The sequence below is a fragment of the Pocillopora damicornis genome, chromosome 6 (genome assembly GCF_964200805.1).
Source record: "Pocillopora damicornis chromosome 6, jaPocDami1.2, whole genome shotgun sequence".
NCBI classification, from domain to species: Eukaryota; Metazoa; Cnidaria; class Anthozoa; order Scleractinia; family Pocilloporidae; genus Pocillopora; species Pocillopora damicornis.
Genome location: NC_142675.1, coordinates 401,348 through 423,439, shown reverse-complemented (window position 1 = coordinate 423,439; position 22,092 = coordinate 401,348). Strand labels below are relative to the sequence as shown.

The window sequence follows — 22,092 nt, the reverse complement described above, 5'->3', positions numbered from 1 at the left end:
AACAAATTTTATCGCAAAATATCAGTGACCCCTACCGCTATCCGGTTTCCCAGACTGAGGCTAAATTTGCATCAGATCCCTTTTCCTAATATTACATCAGTTTGTATTTGTGTCTTGTGTGGTGAATAATATTGGCTTATTCTGCTCTTTTTGAGTCTAAATGCTTCGAAACACGACAAGAAGGGTCAAAATCTTCATTTGCATTTTCTTCAGGTGGAATACCTTACGCGCATGCGTAACAAAAGTTTTGGCTCTTCAGCCTGTTAACTACCGTAGCGTTTGCTTTGCCTTAATAAGCTCCTCTGCTTAATTACGATTAAATTTAGTCTTTCGCGACTAACATCGCATGTAAACGATATTAAAACATCAATTACTGTGAAAAACGAAAAAAAATATGATAAAGCTTTATGCAGTCACCCACAAGGACCGTATTTATGTAGGAGTATAATAAATTTTATGTTACTTTTCACAGGTTGCCTTAAACTAATGAGTAAGGAAAATAACGATCTGGGTGACGCCAGATCTTGTGGCTAGTGTCACTATTAATTTTTCTAGGGGTGACAGGCTGCCCTCGGGTGACCCGCTTACTTCTGCGGGATGCCCGTGTTGTAGCGGCCTCCGCCACAACCCCACCACCACCACAAGAGAAATATAACAAGCCACAAGGGAAAGTTTCACTAGAGTATGGAAATTAGTCCGAGAACCCCGTTATTGTTCAGGATAACCTACTTCATGCAATTTGAACAATAAGATGCAAAGCTTGACTTTTTTATTAGCGTTTTCCTGTACTTCAGGCAATCTGCCTTTCCGCGTTTGCTCTTGTCATGTCTCGAATTCAGTTCGCTGGAGAAATTATTAGTATAGGTAATCACATTATTTCGAGTGCAATTTGGAATAAATAAGCACGAGTAAATTTTTCCAAAGATTAACAACATTTCACGAACCCGTAGGGCGAGTGCAATTTGTGGTCTTTAAAAAAAATTACAAGCGCTTCTTTATTCCAAATTGCACGTGAAAAATTATGTGATTACCTCAGATTATTAATATACATGAAAAGATACGAGATAGCTTATCATAATTATGCAGAATCAAAGCGCGCGCATCAAGTGCAAAAATAATTTATTCACACCCTACAAGTGACATTGTGCGTTCGGTCAAAACAACCGCGTACGATCAAAACAATAATATACAATGATATTTTCACATGTTTGAGGCGCAAAAAAGTTCAGAGTCCGGCTAAACAGTTCAAGGTTCAGTCTGGTTTGTTGATTCTTTGCGCTGAATTAACTCTCTTCTGCATGGAATTACCTGAAAACTACACTTATCTTAACCAATCAGAACTGAGTAATTTTTTCATGTTTATTATTATTGTAGGTACTGTATATGAATAAAAGAAATGGTTAAGACAGAAATGAATGTTTAATGATATGAGAAAAAAGACCAAAAGAACCCTTGTTTCAGCTCCAGATAACAAAGAAGTCGCTAACTTACACTTCCTCAAGACCGTCTTCGTCTTGAGTTTCTCGGACATGCATGGCTGAGAGAAATCTTTTAAGAGTCTTATCGGTATCAGTTAAACATCTTTGCAAATCCTTCATTACACTCGATCTATCAAAATAACCTGATACCCGTAGAAGGTGAATATGTGAAAGATCTTTGTCAATCATCAAGTCTTGTGCAAATTACTTACGTATAGCATTTCGTGCCTTCATAATATATTCATTGTTAGTTTAAAGCGATTTTGTATCTCCGAGGACGCTCAGTTAAAGATAAGATTTTCCCTAAAGAACCGTAGTCTACCCGTCGCGTGTAAGGAAGTTTAACTTTTCTTGAAAGACACACAATGTCTCGTACGTAATTGATAGTCTTGAGTCAGTCTTGTCTTTCGTATAAACTTCTCGAATAGATCACAATTTCTTGTTTTTTTAAGAGCTGTTTATGCAATCGTAACCTTCCAGCTGAAAACCCAACAAAGCGCAGGCAAGGAAGGTTTTTCTACTCTATAATATTTTCGCTGCAAAAACGTTTATACCTTTACCTACTTCTCTTTAAGATCAACCGAGTGATCATGGCTTAAATACAATTAATTATCAGATTGTAACACGGAATTGTTTTGTTTCCTTGTGTAAATTCACACTTCACAAGCAAACCAAAACATACTCTCTTACAACGCTTCTTTTAAATTAGTCTTAGTCCTAATCTCTGATGATATCAACTGTAAGTACTTTTTTTTAAGCTTCTACTTTCGCGTCGAGACCTGAGCCCCTCCTTGGTCTCTCCTGGACTTCTTTGAACGCTTCTGAGAGAGCGTTCGCTACCACATCAGACTTCTCCGACTCAGTGCAAATGAAAGCATAACACTCAACTTTTTTCGGTTTCTGGGAAACGAAGTCATTGAAAGCGAACAGTTGATGTTTTTTATCTGCCACAACAAAAGATACTCGAGTAAAGGGCACTATTATTTCCTCTTGATGTTCGGTTTCACTTTGAATCCATCGAATCTTAACATCAGCAGAGTTAATCTCCAAACAAACTCGTGGTAATCCATTTATATTATCTTGAACTTTCTTGTACAATTTCTTCAGACATTCGTCGATGTTCTCGCCGCTTGGGTTTTTCCTCTCTGCTTTCCCTGCAAAGCGAACGATAAAACTCCTGGAAGGTTTCAACTCGTATTCTTGCCTCAAACTTTTTAAACTTATCCGTTTGACCATGTTGCGTTCTGTTTTCTTCTTGGTCAGTTTCGTGTCAGTTTCTTGTTGTTTTGATTTCATAACACCCATAAGAAAACCGTTAGAATCTTATCTCTTTCCTCTTCACCCGTCATGGCAAGCTGTGAAATAATTCTCCGGTCGACGGATCCCTACCTCCTTAGTGTCAAAATTATAATTTAAAATCGAATTCTTTATTATGGAATGTCAATAAAACAGCTGTTGACAGTTTTTAAAACGTATTTATTCATCCTGAATAAAGAACAATGCGTGAGCAACGGTCCAATCAGATTTCACACAAAGACGAGCAAAAAAGTTGGTTACGTTGCCATGTCAATGTCGACGAGGAGCATTATTTGGTTTCACAGCAGTGTACCCTAATTATACCCGCTAATTTAACTTTTGGATGTCTCACGATTTTCGTTTATCGAGCAGCTCTGTACCTGCTAAATTGCTATACGAGATAGCATTATTTTATTAATGGTCTGGATGGCTTAAAATGATTGAAAACAAAAAGCATGAACGCAAGATTTTTCCATAGATTCGGTTTTGCCAAAAAGTATCAAATTACTGAGTTATATGTCATCAAGAAGAATATCATCTTTTGCTAATCTTCGCCGCCGCAAGTGTGCTAATCTATCATTAGTTTCTTTACCTTGAAGGAATGAAAGCGAGTTCTTTTTGTTAATGTTGATTGTGCATGACAAAAGAACTGCTTTAAAAAAAATTTCAAAGTGTTCAGCCGACCTCCTGAATCCAAGTAAGGAAGTTTAAGTCAAATGTCACATTCCTGCCTCGAAATAGATTTGTGTGTAAAAATTTCCCGCAAATTTGCAATTCTAATAATCATAATTTCTCACCATTTGTTTTGGCAGAACATCAGTAAAATTGCCCGCAAAAATACGTGGGAGGAAATTGTAAAACTCCTCGAGCCATCGTTGAATCAGTCTGACATTTTTTATTCACTCGCTATGGCTTCTGTGAGACTTTGACCGAGCTTGGAATATCGGTGCTTACCTGAGATGGAATCACTTAAGGAGAAATTAGGAGGTTTTGGTCTTCGAAGTGATTCGTGCACTTTTGTCCTAGAGTCTGAATTTCGTGTCAGTTACCTGGGATTCTGTATGAATACACGAGAAGGAGTCGAAGGAATCCGGGCTGCTGTGGAAGAAATTAAGAAAACTGCAAGCCATGAGCGTTGCAGAAATACAACTCAAACGAACTGCATCAAAATTAGCACAAAAGGACTTTGTTTGATGGAGCGAAAACGAGAGAAAGATATTCTATTGACATTTATTCCTCTGAGGAATATTTCCTATGGCTTTATCAATGAAAAAGACAACAATGTTTTTGCCTTTAATCATCATGTCTCGAAGAACCATGTTGAATGTCATGCAGTAGTGTGCGAAAGTGCGCTGAAGGCACGGGAAATTAACGAAGCGCTTTATGCGTCGTTTAGAACAGACCATTTCGAGACTCTTCGCAAGGAAAGGGAAAAAATGAGAGAATGTTTACAATCAGATGCGATTCGTGAACTCAAAGACCGAAAACCAAACATGAACTAACTACGACTACAAGGCTGGTCTTTTGCGAAATTAATTTCAGAAGACATTTTATCTATTTTTAAACTGCTTAGATGTTTTATTTCTAAACAAAGTACACACCGTCAGTTAACACATTGTTATAAAATCAAGCGGCGGAAAACAAGTTTTTTAATTGTTCTGAAACAACATTAAACATAAGATATTTCGTGTATTAGTTGCAGTTTTTGTAGTTTAAGTTATATTTTGGCGGAAGACAGTTTCTGAGTGATAATTTTGCACCAGACAAGCACTTAAAAACTGCTTTTAGACAATTCATTATTGTTAGAATATGTCTGATTCAATTAGGACGGCCAAATGATGTGTGCAAATGACTTCCAAACAGTGCATGTGAATTTAGCTAATCAATCGCTCTGACGAAGGGCTAACGCTCGAAACTTCAGCTTTTTTACTCTTTACGATAGCTAATTTACGTTTTCAACCCAGTTGTTAACACTAAATTACCTGCTATACTCTCCCACCGACGCAGCACCACAGTTTCTTTAGAAACTTACCCCTTTAAAATCTTCTTTGCTAGGCATGCCATGTTCTCATCAGTTATCAAAACAACCATGGTTATTTCTCTCTTGCAATATAAATTTAAAGCATTCAAAATGTTGACTACATTTCCCGCTTTTGATAATTCGCAATTTCTTACCCTTATTTATAAAATTGCCTTTAACAACTGGAGTTAAAATTAGGAGTATGACAGCTGTACCTGTCGTGGATGACAAAATGACGGTTTTGCCTGCATCAATTTGTTTTGTATTACGATCAACCACAACATACCTCATAGATATTAACTTCCCGTCACATTCTTGCAGGTTTCAGCAATGTTCCTACGCGCATAGTGCTATTTTTAGAGGAACCCTGGAGGGATTCTTGCGCCCCGCGTCGCGAATACTCATAGAAATACTGCAGTTTCATTGGATGATATGTCATTGAATTGCAGGAGGCTTTTGCTAAACTAGGCTTGATTTTCGCTATCATGATAGGTCATGGTTTTTGTACTTCTAGGGGAGGGGTGGGAGGATCGCAGGCTCCTTTCCCGTATGGCTTTCACTTACTAACTTTTTAAAAACGGTAAGTTGTTAGCCTTTTAAATCAATTATCTTCGAAGCCGCTGACCCGTGTGTGCAGTAGTCACGGCTTCAACAACCGTAGAAATTCTGGTGGTTAGGATTTCTAAACAAAACCAGAACCAAAGAGGGCTGAGGAAATTAACCAAACAGAGCTCGAGAGAAAAACCCAGAAAGATACTGAGTCAAAGTGCAAGACGTCAAAGCATACAGATTTTGATACTAAGAAATTTTACAAAGTGAAGCAAATATCTTTCAAGCCCTCACGGACCAAGTTTGTTTCTTTAGCGACCTCATAAGAAATGCGGCTGAAAGAAGAAGACATAAGACATTTTTAACTCCAAGCCACTGAATTTTCGATTGCATAACGTGGCTTACTAGGAATACCACAAGAAAATCAATAAAAAAAATTATATTTCTTTCACAAAGATGGTTGCGCAACCTCTGAGATGGAGGTCCTATTAAAAACATCATACAAAGTTCCACGCGGGGGGCATTCGCGTTCAAAATAAGAGAACAACAAAAAAAAATTAAAATTAACAGTTTTCTTTTGTTAGCAAAGGGAAATTTTCGCTTCAGAATATTGTTTGCTTCTCGTGCGTTAATTAACTATGAACAATGCGAAAATAGTTTCTAAATGTGAGATACCAAACGAAAGACGACGAATTATCACCAGAAAGAGAACCAAATTTGATCAAAATTACATAAACGAATTTCAGGTCGGTAAAGAGAATTTTATTTTCATTTATGTCAATTAAATAGAAGAAGCCACCTCAGGCTGATATAGCATAAATGACTGACACGTCAAGCGACAAAATTTGCATTTCAATGAGGATTTGAATGGAACATTGAAACAGGTGGAATTTACGTGAATGCAGTAAACAGTCCAATAAGATAGTGAGTGGTGCAAGGCTCTGTAAGAAGCTAGCAAGTTCAAAATACAAAACAAAAATATTATATTTAAAAATTGAGGTTGAAAAGAAACCCATCTGTAACCTTCTGGTGTATTTCAGGGAAGCGCTTTGGTATCAAGTTTTTAAGAGATTTTTAGCCGTTGGACGCAGCAATGATCAAGGGAAAATCAGGGAAAGCGGATCTAACACTATCCACCCGCTTTCAGGTAAAATATCTTGGCTGTGGAAAAACAGAAGAACCCGGCGTCGCTGGGATAGAAAAAGCAGTACGCAAAATACAAGAACAAGTGAAAGACGATGACAAAAGCTGTCCGAAAATGTATTTAGAGATGGAAACTAACGGCGTAAAATTCACGGAGGTGAAAACTAAGTCCACAATGAACGAATCAAAGTTTATATCTCTTGATAACATTTCTTATTGCACTTTAAACAGACTTGACGCCACTATCTTTGCGTTTAATCACCACAAAGGTCCATCAGTAATCGAATGTCATGCGCTGGCCTGTGACAGCGAAGAGAGAGCAAAAGCTATTGGACTGGCTTTATATGCTGCTTTTCGAGAAGGACATTTTCAAAAGCTGCGTCGGGATAGACGAAAGTCCTTTGAGCAGAAGCGCTTTGAGAGGCGAACAAGTTTTGATAATTACGACTGCAAAACCTCTAGCAATACTACCGATGGAAAATCTTCTTTAAATGTTGCAAAAGATTCTCCGAATGAGGACAATTCAACCAACGATGTTGGCCATTTTGAGCCATGTCGAGGCAATTTAGAGGTAGATATTCATAGCAATTACGAGGAACAAGATCTTGAATTGGATAAAATTATTGAGGATCTTCTGTCGACAGTGGAATTAGAAAGGGCAAAAATTGAACAAGATTCTGTTTGAGCCAACATGGCATCATATTGTTTCTACAGTAATATGGTATCGCGGGAAATTATATTTTGTAAGTAACATTGTAACAGCGTTTTTTTTTCAACAACGAATAAGTGTAATTTTAATTTTCAATAAGGTTTTTCGGTAAGTATGGTCCACTACTAAGCGAAAATTAAGAATCTTCTTAAATGAATACACCTCTAACGATCATTTCCGAGAAGGAAATTTGTTTTTAATCTTAAATTAAGACGTGGATAAAAAGTGGTCTAAAAAGTGACACGCAAACTTCCTTTGTGTTTGAGACGGAATGTTTTGTTCATGCTAGACAATATAAATAGATTGCTGAGTCAACTGACAGCATGGGTTACTTCAGACGTCAACACCTGAAAATTATTTCATTTAAAGCTGGTCTCTAAGGTATAGCCGGTTGATATTTTCGTTTCAAAATTTCTTGACTAGTCTACTCTGAGACGAAATGTTTTGACAATGACATTCAATTTTTTAAAAATATTTTTATGTAATTGTTGGCCTCGAAGCTTTTGAGTAATGCGGTCATATCAGTCAGCTGTCATTTCAATGACTTTTGTGATATTTCGTGCGCATCAGACATACAAGAACCTCGTTGTGATTGTAACGGCAAAACCAATCCAACGCCTGGCTCTATCTGCTTTATCAGCTCTTAACCTTTCATATGGTTGATTCATTCGTGATTACTCAATGTTTATCCGTATCGATTCGTGACGCGAGATGTTCCAGAAGCAACGTAACACGCGACCTTTCAAGTGCAAGATCACGGCACTTGAAAACTTTGTCATTCGGTGATCGTTTCCTACGGCGAATATAAAATATGAAATAATAAGTTATAATACGTAATAAGTCACTCCAAGTTGAAATCTGTTAATAAGTTTTATGTAGAATTAGTACTGGTTTTTGCGCGACTCTGTGATTTAAGTATGAAACTTTCTTTCCCTTTTTCGAAACTTTCCCAAACAGACTTAGAGATGCATGATCGGAACGATAGCCTCGATATTTCTTGGCGCCATATCAACCAAACTTGCTTTGCAGTTTGCCTCGTCATTGTGAAACAGTAATTATATCAATCGGAGTAATTACTGCTCATTATCATCGGAAGTTACACCCCGATTCGTTCCTTCCTGAAGGAAATGAAGGGTGATTTATCAAAAAGTGCGTTGTCTTTCAATATACGTTCTAACGTCCTTTAGTGAATTTCGCTCAGGGCAAGCCGTTTACGGTCTCTCCCCACCCCACCCTCATGCCTTTTGTTTTGACACTCTTAACGGCGCGTGTTATGTAATTCGTTTATCACTTTAGCACCTGCTACTCATTTCCTCGTAAATTAGTTATAAGAACTTGGTTTCGGATCGAGATAATAACTTCTACCTGATAAGAGTGAGTATTCTCGTTACCTGTTCGGTGGATAATGTTAGATATTTTAGGGAGAGGTTACATGTTTATTACGTCTACGAGTTAAAAGGTGAAACGACGAAAAAAAAAAACCCGAAAACGGAGGGCTATACACCACATAAACACCGTGTGAAAAAGTGATTGTTTACGTTGTTATGGATTAACCTGATTGGCCAAAATGGCCCACAGTATGGGAGCTTTTCTTAAGTTCATCGGCAGGTCGTAAACAAAGTTTGGCGTATAACTAATTTTCCGGTTATCAATTATCGTGTCTGGTAAATTTGTAACCTTCATCTTCATAAAATAAGGATTTCGACAATTCCCTTTTTTTGAATGTAACGTTTACACTTGACGTTTTCAATTATTTTAACTCTTGGGGTAGTTAAATGTGTATGCTTCGAATCAAACTACTTTACCGCCGCCTAAGAGGAAAATAGCCTGGGATCCAGATCTCCCACAGTTCCACCTGCCGATCAGTGGAATACATGAATTAATCTCATAAGCATGTCGTTTTGAGAATGAAGTTCCCCACACGACACTCGAAAGACCAAAGCTGCGTTTTCTCGCCTTTTCTAGCTTGAGCTTATTTGGTGGATAGTGTCCGCCTGAATTATGTTTGACCACATCAGTAGATTCTATGCAGTTACAAAATCATTTAATTCTGATTTGTAAACCGGGGTTTTTTAATTGTTCAAATTAACTGTCATTTCGAAGTAGTCCCAGAAATTACAATGTTAATCTTAGATTTTGTCATTTGGTGTTTTTCACATTCTAGCGGGAATTCAAAAGTTGCGTTCAACGATTAGTACGCAAAAAATCTCACGGCTTTGAAAAAAATCATTAAATCAGGCAGTGAAAACACTAAAATTTTTGTCAATATCTCGTGTGTACCATGTGTAGAAATTCCAGATCTACCTTTTTTGTGCAAAGGATCTTGAAAGCCGAATCTATAGGGAGAACTTCACAGGTAACAAATCCATTGGTTCCGGTATTGTTATTTGATAATGTCACTGAGAAACAACGAGTCACAGAGTTCTTTCTAGATCCCTACCCCCTCCCACCAGGTGCTGGGGCGGCCACGTGCTTGGTACGTGACGTCACGGCAGTGCGGTTACTCAGCCGGCTGTCGTCGACTGACATCTCGATCTGAACAGAAAAAAGTTGAAGAGCAAAATCCTTCAATTATTGTTCGCGTTTTTGCCGAGTTTTACCAACCATTTCAAATATTTCATTCGAAAGCTTAAAACTACTGTCTATTCCGTTATGAGTCATGTGGCCCCAGCTAACTTTCAAGCTCTAGACCAGCGGGTAAGTTGAAGATTTTAAATCGGAAGATATGAAATTGTGGTTTTTGAGACAAAGGCACATGGAAAATGCAAAATGACGCCTTCCTTTTTCGAACAGTTTCTCCGTCATTCGTCTAGAAAATAAACAATTTATTTGCTATTTCTTGTGTTAAGCACAGATGAAGTTTTTAAAGTGATTTTTGTGTTGTTGTTTCCTTGTAGTTCGCTGGTCTGGACTTGAATCAGGGCGCCGTTAACCCTCACGGCGTCGATCCTAAGTCTCAACAAGGTAACTTGAAAAAGTACGATTTTAATCCGTTGCGTAAGATTGTGCAAATTTCCATTTCGGTAAAGTGGGAAATGAAGAAAACGAAAGAATGAAACGTGGTAAACGCTTTTGGCCGTTCAATACGGGTAAATCGCCGGATTGGTATCATATAATTCACAGGCTGAAGTAAAAATCTCTTTGTCGCTCTGGTAGCCGGCTTGGATTACATCTAATGATGTTTTTTCCACACCGCGTTCTTTATATTTTAATGAAGATTGTCTTTGATTCTTCTTTGCTATTTGGTAAAATAGTTCAATCTTTTGAATTTGAATTACTTCTGTGTCTTGAAATAACGTTTATTTGCCTAATAAATTGAAATGAGAGATATTTGCTCCCATAGCGAAAATCTATGATGTAAGTCTCTTTTTTTTGCGGGTTAAAATCAGGCCTTGAAAAGGCTCAGGAAAACGTTTCATTGAAATTCACCAGTGCCAGGAGTAAACTCTCACCATTAAAAGTCATTGTTAGTTGAAATGTGAGAGTTTTTGGCAAAAAAACTTTCTGGATATGATAATTATACTTACGTTTTATAAAAAAAAACCATTATTTTAGTAATAACAGTAATGGAGTCATTTTCTGAAGCTTAGAGGGTCATGTTGTCTAAACATTAGTTGATGAAGTTCTCGAAATCCCTCTGAAACTCTGAATAGTTTCCCAAAGTATATTCAGTTACCAATGAAATAGAGACATTGGTGAGCAAATTCTTAGGATTTTTTGGAGATATTTAGATAAGATATTTTAACCCACAGAGAATATCTCTCAGACATGGCAGACTAGCAATTATGTGATTAATGTGATTAATACTTTTGATCAGATTTGGAAACAAAGCAAAATGTGGTAAATTAAATGTACCATACCAAAGTTAATTGAGTTGCCATGCTTTATTTTGACCAGCCCAATGTATGATTAATGTTTCAGAACGATACGTGCCTCCTCACCTTCGCAGCAGACCTGGTCCTCCTCCTCCTCATGGCAGAGGGGGGTACCATGATCATGGATACAACCAGCAAAGGGACTTTCAACACAGGGAACCCTACAGAGGTTTGTTCGGTCATACATCATTTGAGACTATAAGTTTCCGCACACAGCTGAGTGATGGGAGTAATTTGAACCAAACAATTGCATCTTGCAAAGGGAATCATTTCAAAATCTAAGTTGTGTGGTGAAGAGGATATGGACATGTCAGAAGAGTATTTCTGTGACTCTTCAGATGATAACAAGGCTTGGCAAAAAGTTTGATTCATTAATTTTCTTTGACTGGGATATATAATATATTGTATCTTATTATCTGTCAGATGGATTTTACCAACAGCAGCCAAACTTTTATGGTGGATATCCTCCACGGGGAGGTGGACGCCCATACTATGGGGGAGGTCAGTATTATGGTGGAGGCCGTGGAGGGGGAAACAGCTGGAGAGAAAGGGGTGACAACCGAGGACCTCCTCCCACAAGAGGAAGTGGCAATGGTGAGCTATTGTAATATACAAACAAACATGTCAGCACTAGGTGATTTTTCTGTTGTGTTCTGCTTTAGTTTCACGTTAATTGGAAGTATATTTTTCTCATCAGACTATAACAGAGTCACTCAGCCACCACCAGAAGATTGGTCTAAACTTTTGCCGAAGAATGACCGCATTGAAAGGTAATCACTGTTGGAGAAGCTGAACATTTTCTCTGTGAACGCTCGATAGTAATCTGTCTTACTGTTGGTCATACATCTCTCGTAATGTTAGTTTTCTTAGCAGGATTTTTTCCTGTAGATGATCCATTCTCCAAATAGTAAGAGTCCTGGATTATTCAGGGAACAATCATTTCCATTTTAGAAGGATTCTACAACACTTTTAAAAAGCGTGATATTAGTATGGGCATAATTGATAATGGTTGTTAATATATTTTGTTTCTTAGGGAGCTTTTCAACAAGCACAACACTGGAATAAATTTTGACAAGTATGAAGATATCCCTGTGGAAGCCACTGGACAGGATGTCCCTAAAAACATTGAGTCGGTAGGCTGTCAACTAATTAAAATCAAGAGTCTTGTTTTGAAATTAGTTCAGTTTGGGACATCTAGGGTGCGTTTCTTTAAAAAAATCCAAGATTGGATTCTTAATCCGAGATCATGCGGATTCGTTATTTTTAAAGACACGAAAAATCCGAAAATGGATTTTTTTTTCAATTAGCCGTAACGACCCCAGCATGCAGTTCGCGTGTTTTGGGGGGAGTTTTCAAAATGGCGGAAAGTTTTGGTTTGATGTTTGAACTGTTCGAAGAAGTCCTTGCCGATGACCTTGAACAACAACAGGTTCTTTTAGGAGCCGATGACGAAGCAGTTTTATTCCTTTTGGCGGCCGGACAGCTCGTCCGAAAAGAACACGTTTGCACAAAGAATTTTTACGAAATAACCGTACCTAGTTACATACCGGAGGACTTCCGAAGTCACTTCCGCATGTCACGGCATACAGTTACAGTTCTCGAACATTTGCTTTCGGTCCACGGCGACTTACCTCAATACACCGGCGATAGAGGAAGACCACCGGTCGAGTTAAGAAAGCAAATCCTTATTACGCTGTGGATTCTTGGGAATCCAGAATGTTTACGCTCTGTTGCCGATCGATTTGATGTTTGCAGGGCAACTGCGTACAGAGTCTACAGACGAGTTTGCAAAGCAATAGTGAGGAACTTAATGGATGAGTTTATCAAGTTTCCAACTGGTCTAAAAGCCCAAGCGGTGATGGAGGCCTTTGAAGAGAAAAAGGGTTTTCCGGGTGTTTTGGGGGCTATTGATGGCACCCACATACCAATCAAAGCACCACATAACAATCATGAACAATACATAAATCGCAAAGGTTTCTTTTCCGTCCAACTACAAGTCATTTGTGACCCGGATTTATTCATAACCGATGTTTTCTGTGGTTACCCTGGTTCAGTACACGATGCTCGCGTGTTTCGTAATTCTCCGATCTGCCGAGAAGTTGAAGTGAACCCAGACAATTATTTTCCTGGCAACTCCCACATTTTGGGAGACGCAGCATATCCCTTGAAGAGGTGGCTGTTGACCCCATTTCGAGACAATGGACGTTTGACTGCTCAACAAAGACGTTACAATACTGCCCACAGTTCCACCAGAATGGTGGTTGAGAGGTCCATAGGGCTTTTTAAGAACAGGTTTAGGAAGCTAAAAACAATGATGGATGTTGACAAAATTGAGGACATACCGGAAATTATTGTATCCTCTTGCATCTTACACAACATTTGCATTATTGAAGATGACATCGATGATTTTTTAGATGACTCTAATGATGATGATGACAATGATGACAATGATGATGACATCTTTCCACCAGGTGTAGGAGCAGTTGATAAGAGAAACATGATAATGAGACTGATCCCATAAACCTAGCATTTATAAGTGGTTTATGTATTGATACCTTTTGTACTGTGGTGTTTTCATGAACACTTCTTTCATAGGTGGTGTATGTCATTCATAAAGTTTATACTGTATAATAGTCTTTTTGCTATAAATATCAATATTTTATTTGTTTTTAAAAGTATATAAGAAAATAGTAGAGCCATGTACATGGATCACTTTATACTACCTGAAACATTTATGGTGTTGCTTGAAATGTAAACTTTCAACACAAATGTAACAGCCTAATACTCTGACAGTCCAGGTTGCTTGTGTCACGCACAGAAAGGAGGAAGTGCGTGACACAAGTGATCTGAAGCATCTGAGAATCAGGCTAAAAAAAGTAAAGGATATAAATAATATCAAAACCAGTTTAGTTAGGCCCTCTCACCTAATGTTGCTGTTGTAGTTCCTTGTATGTATGTGATAAAAAAAAACATACAACTTGCAATAATACTGTTAACATGTATGATATAATAAACTTTTAGATAACTCAATACTGACAACAAACTCAGGTTTACTGTATCTATGTTCATGTTTGTGGTCAAATAATCCCATGTTCTGCAACACAATAAAAAATTATGGAATCAAGGTTACTCTTTGTTCAATGATTTTTCAAAAACATTCAAAAATCGGCCGATGAGTGCCATGCGTTCATTGTGCATATTTTCAAACTTTTTAATCTTTTCCTTTTCTTCCTCTTTCCTGTCTTGTGTAAATTCCTTAAAGAGCCCAACGAGGTCTTCTCTTTTCTTCCGCTCTGGTAACTTCTTTTTCTTTGCTTTTGTAACCACAGGCTCCTCTGTGTCACTACCTGTGGAACTCAATGTGGAACTGGAATTTTTAACACTCTTGACTGCATCTTTGCTCCGTTTACCATCAATGTTGCTGCACAATGTTTTTGGAGCGATGGCATCATCTTTCGAAAATATTTCGTGAAGTTCGTCATAGAAGTTGCATTTCTTTCGGTCATTTCCGCTGACTTTGTTGTGATCAACACAAGCAACATAACTTCTCTTCAGATTTTTCAATTTCGTCTCACACGCCTTGGCATTAAAGAACACTCCGTTCTTCTTTAATTCTTCGCTGATTTCTTCCCACAGGGACTTGTTCTTTTTGTTTATATCTTTAAATCGTTCTCTGCGTTCGACATAGCAGGAAATTAACAACAGCACATCAGCTCTAGACCAGCGTACAAGAGCTCTCGATTCGCCTTCGGTGCCTTCATGCGACTGACTGAACGTGGCTGCAGCTGTTTCCAAAGAAGAAAAACTTGGACCAGGCTGAGGTGATACTGATCTGACTGTTTCATGGCTGAACTGTGATGCCTGCGGTGGTGGAAACATGAACTGAGGAAGATAAGGTTGAATGCCCGGTTGAACATGGCTTTTGTTCCACTGATATTCTGGATATTCACCTGCAGATAAACTGTGCGTCCAATATTGTCCTGTAGATAGAAATAAAAGATGCCAAGACACATCAAACATCCGGAAAATTTATAAAAATACGTACAGGACGGAAAATTTCGGTGAAACTACACAAAAAACTCACCTTGTTTATTCGCCATGGCCGGCAGCAGCTAATATTTACAACAAAATGGCAGGAATGTGGCGGATTTTAAGAAGACGACCGCTTGCCAAACGTACTGCTTTTTGTATCCGTGCAATAAAGAAACGCACGGATCATGAATCCTAAAAATCCGGATTTAGATTTGATCTAATGAATCCACTCGGAGTGTGGATTCTATAGATTCAAAATCCATTTTCGGATTTTATTAAAGAAACGCAAAATCCGTTTTTGGATTCAAGAATCCGGATTTGGATTTTTTTAAAGAAACGCACCCCTAGTTAATAATGACAATTAAACTGGACATATCTCAACCATTGTTTATAGTAGACCAAAGTGACTAGATTGTTCTCATAAATAGTGGTGAACATGGTGAAGATTGCTTTACACACGAGTATTTGTTGACAGTCTCACATTGCTAAAGGACAATAAAATTTTTTTGTTGTAATTGTGTACAAATGTATCACATGATGGTAACAGAGTTCTGTTTTTTGTAGTTTTCTGACTGTGAACTAGGGGAAATCTTGTGCAACAATGTTGAGGTATGATGTACTTGTCTGTTAATTTGTTCATATTTGTATCTCTACTGTAGCAGCCTCTGTAGGTTTTGACTTAAGTCTTCTTAAGGTTAAATACATTTTAAGTCCACCATCAAGTGAAACTCTACTAACGGAAGATATTTTATTTTTTTTTATTTACTCTTTATTTGTAGCTGGCTAATTACTCCAAGCCCACTCCAGTTCAAAAGTATGCCATACCTATTGTGAAGAAGAAGAGGGACTTGATGGCATGTGCCCAGACTGGTAAGATTGATACAACTTGAAACAGCTACTATGGCGATACCGTGAAAAACTGTAATTAGATAGATGGAACAGCCCTTTTGATAGGAACTGTTCACCATTAGTGGCAAAGGACATACATGTGAATTTCATGTAGTGCTAACAAAAAAAAAATAGATGACTTGAACTACTTCTATTTCAGGTTCTGGGAAGACTGCTGCCTTCCTGATTCCCATTCTCAGCAGGATTTTTGAGGAAGGTCCTCCTCCCCTACCTGATGTAAGCAAGAGATGTGGTTCTATGTACCTCCTTTTTTGTGGTTGTATATATATATATATTTTTTTTTTTTTGTCCAATTTTTATATGGGAAGTTGTATTACCTTTTAGTTACTTCTCCGTAAATGAAATATGAAATTAAAATGAAAATTTTTGTGGCATTTCTTAGGCTCGGCATCAGGGTCGCCGAAAGCAGTTCCCTCACTGCCTGGTTCTAGCACCAACCAGGGAATTGGCTTGTCAAATCTTTGAGGAATCCAGGAAGGTAATGAAAGTAACACCTTTTAACATTGTTATTTATTTTGCATTGCCAAGGCTGATTATGTTTTCCAATAACCCAGTGGCCTCCTGATGGGAGAAAACAGAGAAAACAGAGAGAAGCTGTTAGTCTCTAATGACTTTACAAACAATGCTTATGTTAGGTGGTCCTTCCTAAGAACATGTGTCTCTTGTCAGTTTTCTTACAGGTCATATGTGCGTCCCTGTGTGGTTTATGGTGGAGCTGACATTGGTGGCCAACTGAAGGAGCTGGATCGTGGCTGCCATCTTCTTGTGGCCACACCTGGTCGTCTTGTTGACATGTTGGACAGGGGACGAGTGGGGCTGGACTCTTGCAAGTCAGTAAAGACATCTGTTATGTCTATAGTTTTCTTTTTTGCTCTAGAATTACTCTGCATTTCAATATCTGACCTTTTTGTGGTTTTTTTTTGAAAGACTAACATGACTTCTAGCCAAATAATAACACTAGCATAAAGAATGTGTATTGTTTGGAAGAATAACAAAATTCCAAAACAAATTTGAATCTATATGAATTGAAATCAGGATAAAGATTTGATCATTTTATCTCAAGGCCAAGTGGAAAGGTTTTTGATCTTTTTTTGAAAGTATTTGGTTGCTTACCAGGTTCCTTGTTCTGGACGAGGCTGATCGTATGTTGGACATGGGATTTGAGCCTCAAATCCGACGCATTGTTGATCAGGACACCATGCCTAAAGCTGGTGAACGACAGACACTTATGTTCAGTGCCACTTTCCCTAAGGAAATCCAGGTAAGAACTTGCAATTGTAACGTAACTACAGAGGAGTTCTTCTTTTAATTCCAAATAAGATCTCTTCATATCTTTTTGTGGCTCATGGTTTTCTTTAAAATCATCTTACCTTTTTTTGTAGATGCTGGCTAGAGATTTCCTGGTGAATTACATCTTCTTGGCTGTGGGACGTGTGGGCTCCACAAGTGAGAACATCACACAAAAAACAGTGTGGGTTGATGAATACGACAAGAGGTCATTCTTATTGGATCTGCTGAATGCTTCAGGTTTGTTGTGATATTGTTGTGTCAATAACAAAAAATATTAAAGTATCAAATATTAAGGAAAAGTCAGAGAAGTTCTGAAAGTTTCCCTCTGTTTTTAATCTCTTCCAGGTCCAAAGTCTCTGACATTGGTATTTGTGGAAACCAAAAAAGGAGCTGATGCTTTGGATGATTTTCTGCACGGTGAAGGCTGGTATGCAACCTCCATTCATGGTGATCGCTCTCAGCGGGAGCGAGAGGCAGCTTTGGGGTCATTTAAGTCTGGCCGCACACCAATCTTGGTAGCTACAGCTGTAAGTACACTAACACTGTTTTCTGATAAATGAGACAGTTTTTATTCCAAAATATCTGGAAGCTTGGGTGACTAATTATTTTGTGTTTTAGGTTGCTGCTCGTGGCTTGGATATTCCAAATGTGCGCCATGTGATCAACTTTGACATGCCAACTGATATAGAGGAGTATGTCCATCGCATTGGACGCACAGGCCGTGTGGGACACACTGGTGAGGTTACTTAGATTTTCTGGACATAATTCCACTTGTAAACAAAACAAATTTCCTTTCTTTAGTTATTGTTTTGGAAGTCATCTTTTATGGTTTTAAAGAATTCTCTGGCTGTTACAAAGAATTCTAGATAAATTTGATTGCCTGAGGCTGGGAAAGGAATTTTTCTCCCTGCTTGCAGTTGTATATGATGCAGCATGGTGATCAGCATCACAACATGCACAATTTAATAGATTCATTTTAATTGCAAGTGCTGAGAAACACTGACAACAAATTATTGAAATTGAGGTTCAGTAGCTTAACAGCAAAACGTAAACAAATCTCTTGTTCAGAGCTAATTATCCTTCATGTGTGTTTGTAGGCTTAGCCACTTCATTTTTCAATGAGAAGAATCGGAATGTGGCCAAGGATTTGGTTGAGCTGTTGAGTGAAAGCAGGCAAGAGGTGCCAAGCTGGCTGGAGTCTATTGCCTTTGAGAGCCATCAGAATTCAGGCAGGAGCCGTGGAAGGAGGTATAACATACATCTTAGTTTATCCATTTGAATATAACAGAAGTGTCTCAAATTTTGAGCTGTTTTTTTTACCTTTAATTTTCTTTGTGCCCAAAATGTTGATCTTCAGATTGGCTTATCTGGGTTTCATTGTGAGCCAATTTTGCCCCAATGCTTTTTAGGCCAATCAGTGATGTGAATATGGTAGTGGTATAGTAATATATAGGGTTTACCTGCGCAAACTATTTCCTTTATGAATTTCTATACACCTAGTCACAGTTTTACAGAAGAAGATGAGCTACAATTACTTGGAGTAGCTGGCCTTGCCATATGTGTTAACAGATCTCAATAGCGTCTTCGAGTGTTCGGCCAAATGTCCCATAAGAGTGGTTTTTTCGTTGTGTGAATGATTTAATTTAGTTTGATCTGTTGGCCCTTTTTTTTTTTTTTAATCTTTGGTGATCTACCTGGAACAAAGAAAAATTCATTTGTACTAATCAAACTACTCTGTACACTAGGTTAAAATCATTTTGATTTGAAATTCATTTGAAGCTATAACATGAAGAGTGATGAAGCAATCCAAACATTTTGGGCAGTAATAGCAATTTACATTCAATGACCTCTTTCCTTTTTTTTTTGTTTTTTTCAACAGCAGGCACTCAGCTGGTGGCTTTGGGTCCCGTGACTACAGGCAGCAGCCACATCACCGTGGGGGTGGGGGTGGTGGAGCCCACTATGGTTATGGGGGAGGAGCAGGGGGCTACTGGAATCCAGGCCGTTATTCTGGTGGCAATGCTTCCCAGGATTGGTGGAACTAGCTGGTGCAAGGTTCTCACTACAAGTTGTTGTTTTTTCTTTATTTGTTGTTACAGGAATTTACCGCATTTGTTTTGCATTCGATGAAATAAGTTAAATTTGGGACTGTTGCATTGGCAATATCTGGCATCAAATAAAGCATCTTTGAGTGATTGGTGGAATGTTGTTGAGGAAGACTGGTGACGGTTTTCAGTCGCAGTGGCTTACTGTGTGGATCAGCACTGTTACAGGTCAGGTAACTGAGGAAGGCCTCTGGCTGCGAGGTCAGAGCACATGGAAAAATGCAGTGTTATTCGATGTTGAACTCTCAACTGTTCATGATTTTTAAGAAACTCTTTAAGGAGCACCATGGAGAAAGTCAGTTGGCTTGTTCAGTTTGTTCAAACTGCTGCTTACAAACATGCCATTTATCTCCTGTTGTTGTGGTTGTTGTTTTCCGAGTAGGGTCAAAAATTGCCTGTTCAAGTTGTTGAAATGTCAACTTCAAGTGAAGCAGATAGAAGAGGCAAGTTATGGAACACAACAATCTGAGTATTTATATATCTTTGGCGACGTTATGAAAGTTATGTTTAAGGTCATTGTACCAACAGTGACACGTATATGTGATAGCCATCTACTTGTAGTTTATATGAACCAAGAGATCTTCTTGGGGCCACGTGTGAAGGCAAGTAAGAGCCTAAGTTTTGTGAGGGCCCATATTGATAGTGTTAACTGGGCCTTTGCATAAAGGTCCACATTTGGTCTTGGTTCCTTTCAGAAATTTTTTTTTTTTTCTATTTTCCTGATCAGTGGAAAAAAGAAATTCTCTGCACCATTTATAATAGATTTCTTACAGTTACAGCCCTAGAAAACAATTTTCTAGATGATTATCAGAATTAGCTTATGAAGTGTTTCCCAGTAAAAGTAAATATAGTTGAATTAGTAGCCCATGTGTAACAATACCCTCCCCCTAAGGAGGAACATTTCTCCTAGGGGGGGGAGTGTATGGCTACACGTAGGCTATTAAATTAGTTGTAATTACATGAAACAAAGTGTACTCCATAATTTAAGATACATCCTAATTAACATAACAGGAATATTTTAATATGAGTACATATGTACCTACTTACAATACAGTTTGGTTAATTGTACAAATCAGTTCTTTTTCCAGGGTTTCAAATGCACTGAAAAATGCTTCATCAGAAAATCTCTTGTATTTATAGGAGACCATGGCCCTTGTCACAAATTTCTGAATTTATACCAAAAGAAATTGTAATATAACTTTTAGAATTAGGTTGTTAGTAACTTGCCAAAAAAAACCGTAGCTAATTTAAAAAAAAAATTGACAAGAACACTTTGTGAACATCAAGAGAACTGTTTGCAATGTAATAAGTGTTAAGTAGGCACTATTTTCTTTGGCTAAAGAAAGAAATGGATAGTTTTTATTGTAAATTTTGAGTTCCACATTGTGTATAAGGGCCATAACCAAACACATTTTAGTCATACTGAGATATTTTGTAATACTACAGTTGTCCACCGACAAATTGTTTTGTAATATTGCAATCTTGTGCTGAACTAGGAAAACTTATGTCGCCAAAATATTTAAGAATCTCATAGTAAGTATCAGGAGAGAAATGTTCCTGTTTTGAAAAAAAAATCAGTAATTCTTAAACAAAAGTAGTTGCAAAAGATATTTTATTTACAAAAATCTTACATGGTGTTAACAGTACAGTGATAATTTATAACGATCTAAATGCCTTATCATGCAAAGAAAGTGAGCAATTTTCTGTTATTCATGAAGTCCAAGTGAAATAAGTGTTGTGTCGAAAAGAGACGACAAGCATCATGTAGTCCAGGAATACATGGAATTGAACGAGTAAATCACTGTATAAGGAATAATCGCTTAAGTTGAAAAATCATCCTGCCTGAAACTTAGACTATATTGACATTTTATGAATATCATCTTGGATTAGGAATATTGCTGCTTGTGAAAATGTTGATACAAAGGCTGAAAACATGTAATTATTCTGATGATCTGAATTTTTGTTGCATTACAGTTACTATAACATGGGAAAAATTTATTTTCCTTGTCCTTTTGAAATTTTGAAGTACACTTGTCAGCAGCTAATAAACAACTTTGGGTTGGGGTACGATTGTAAATGCAATCATGCTTTGACGTAACTCAAGATTCTTAAACACGTTACTGTTAAGAGTATCTATGGTATTTATTTTCTTTAATGAACGGGAAGAGAACAGCTAAGGAAGTTACAAACCAGGCCACAGCAAGTAGCCTTATAATAACGTATTATTTACATAGACCTTAAAGAAATCTTAACGTAGCTATGTGATCGAAGCTAACTTTGTTCCAAAGCTGCTTGCGTGATGCTTATAAGAATTGCGTGACAGCGGGTTGTCACGTCAGCTACAACCTTCTGATAACCTTAGTATTAAATTTTAGGCTGCTTTGGAACAAAGTTAACTGAAATCTTATTAGTTAACCTTACAAATCTATAAAATGTGCTCATAGAAAGCATGGTGAGTCAAGACGTGCTGTCCATGCAGTTACTTAAAATCTTTATTTTAGAGTTTAAGAGTTGTTCCGTTTAAAAATTGGTTATTTCATGGGGAGAGTTAACTGCCAAGGCAGTCAAGTTATTTGTATTTGATGTCAGAAGCCAATAAATTATGACCATTATAGTGATGATAGGTTTCTACTGTTTCTTTTGTGGGAAAAGTGATGAAAAGTTCCCAAAGTTCCTTATGCAGTTA

The 22,092-nt window shown here is 37.7% G+C and overlaps 5 protein-coding genes and 1 non-coding gene across 6 annotated transcripts; 4 read left to right on the top strand and 2 right to left on the bottom strand.

The window, feature by feature from the left end:
• The first annotated feature begins 473 nt into the window (after positions 1-473).
• On the top strand, positions 474-623 carry LOC113686350 (U12 minor spliceosomal RNA). Its single transcript, XR_003447643.2, has one exon. It is a non-coding gene; the product is annotated as a U12 minor spliceosomal RNA (small nuclear RNA).
• Positions 624-1,990: 1,367 nt separating this feature from the next.
• LOC113686335 (uncharacterized) lies at positions 1,991-2,783 on the bottom strand. The gene has a single exon (XM_027203945.2). It carries the CDS (start codon positions 2,781-2,783, stop codon positions 2,232-2,234), a length of 552 nt encoding a protein of 183 aa, XP_027059746.2. The 3' UTR covers positions 1,991-2,231.
• Positions 2,784-2,933: 150 nt separating this feature from the next.
• On the top strand, positions 2,934-4,475 carry LOC113686336 (uncharacterized). The gene has a single exon (XM_027203946.2). The coding sequence runs from the start codon at positions 3,734-3,736 to the stop codon at positions 4,274-4,276; it is 543 nt and encodes a 180-aa protein (XP_027059747.2). The 5' UTR covers positions 2,934-3,733; the 3' UTR covers positions 4,277-4,475.
• Positions 4,476-6,226: 1,751 nt separating this feature from the next.
• LOC113686345 (uncharacterized) lies at positions 6,227-8,071 on the top strand. Its single transcript, XM_027203955.2, has one exon. The coding sequence runs from the start codon at positions 6,437-6,439 to the stop codon at positions 7,169-7,171; it is 735 nt and encodes a 244-aa protein (XP_027059756.2). The 5' UTR covers positions 6,227-6,436; the 3' UTR covers positions 7,172-8,071.
• Positions 8,072-9,688: 1,617 nt separating this feature from the next.
• On the top strand, positions 9,689-22,024 carry LOC113686267 (ATP-dependent RNA helicase DDX3X). The gene is made up of 17 exons (XM_027203870.2): positions 9,689-9,892; positions 10,093-10,159; positions 11,117-11,239; positions 11,494-11,664; positions 11,768-11,840; positions 12,104-12,203; positions 15,667-15,711; positions 15,882-15,972; positions 16,151-16,227; positions 16,394-16,489; positions 16,681-16,841; positions 17,128-17,272; positions 17,394-17,538; positions 17,647-17,828; positions 17,920-18,037; positions 18,399-18,549; positions 19,181-22,024. The coding sequence occupies exons 1-17, from the start codon at positions 9,848-9,850 to the stop codon at positions 19,344-19,346; spliced, it is 1,956 nt and encodes a 651-aa protein (XP_027059671.2). The 5' UTR covers positions 9,689-9,847; the 3' UTR covers positions 19,347-22,024.
• Positions 13,707-15,170, bottom strand: LOC149043317 (uncharacterized). Its single transcript, XM_089208724.1, has 2 exons — positions 15,155-15,170; positions 13,707-15,050 (listed from the first exon to the last, which is right to left on the bottom strand). The coding sequence occupies exons 1-2, from the start codon at positions 15,168-15,170 to the stop codon at positions 14,197-14,199; spliced, it is 870 nt and encodes a 289-aa protein (XP_089064850.1). The 3' UTR covers positions 13,707-14,196.
• Positions 22,025-22,092: the final 68 nt, after the last annotated feature.

Bases quoted from the DNA above. Each gene is read 5' to 3' on its own strand.
- LOC113686345 (XM_027203955.2), top strand. From the start codon at position 6,437: ATGATCAAGGGAAAATCAGGGAAAGCGGATCTAACACTATCCACCCGC.
- LOC113686336 (XM_027203946.2), top strand. From the start codon at position 3,734: ATGGAATCACTTAAGGAGAAATTAGGAGGTTTTGGTCTTCGAAGTGAT.
- LOC113686335 (XM_027203945.2), bottom strand. From the start codon at position 2,783: ATGGGTGTTATGAAATCAAAACAACAAGAAACTGACACGAAACTGACC.
- LOC113686267 (XM_027203870.2), top strand. From the start codon at position 9,848: ATGAGTCATGTGGCCCCAGCTAACTTTCAAGCTCTAGACCAGCGG. The intron at 10,160-11,116 runs GTAACTTGAAAA...TTAATGTTTCAG, and splicing joins CGATCCTAAGTCTCAACAAG to AACGATACGTGCCTCCTCAC. The intron at 11,240-11,493 runs GTTTGTTCGGTC...ATTATCTGTCAG, and splicing joins ACACAGGGAACCCTACAGAG to ATGGATTTTACCAACAGCAG.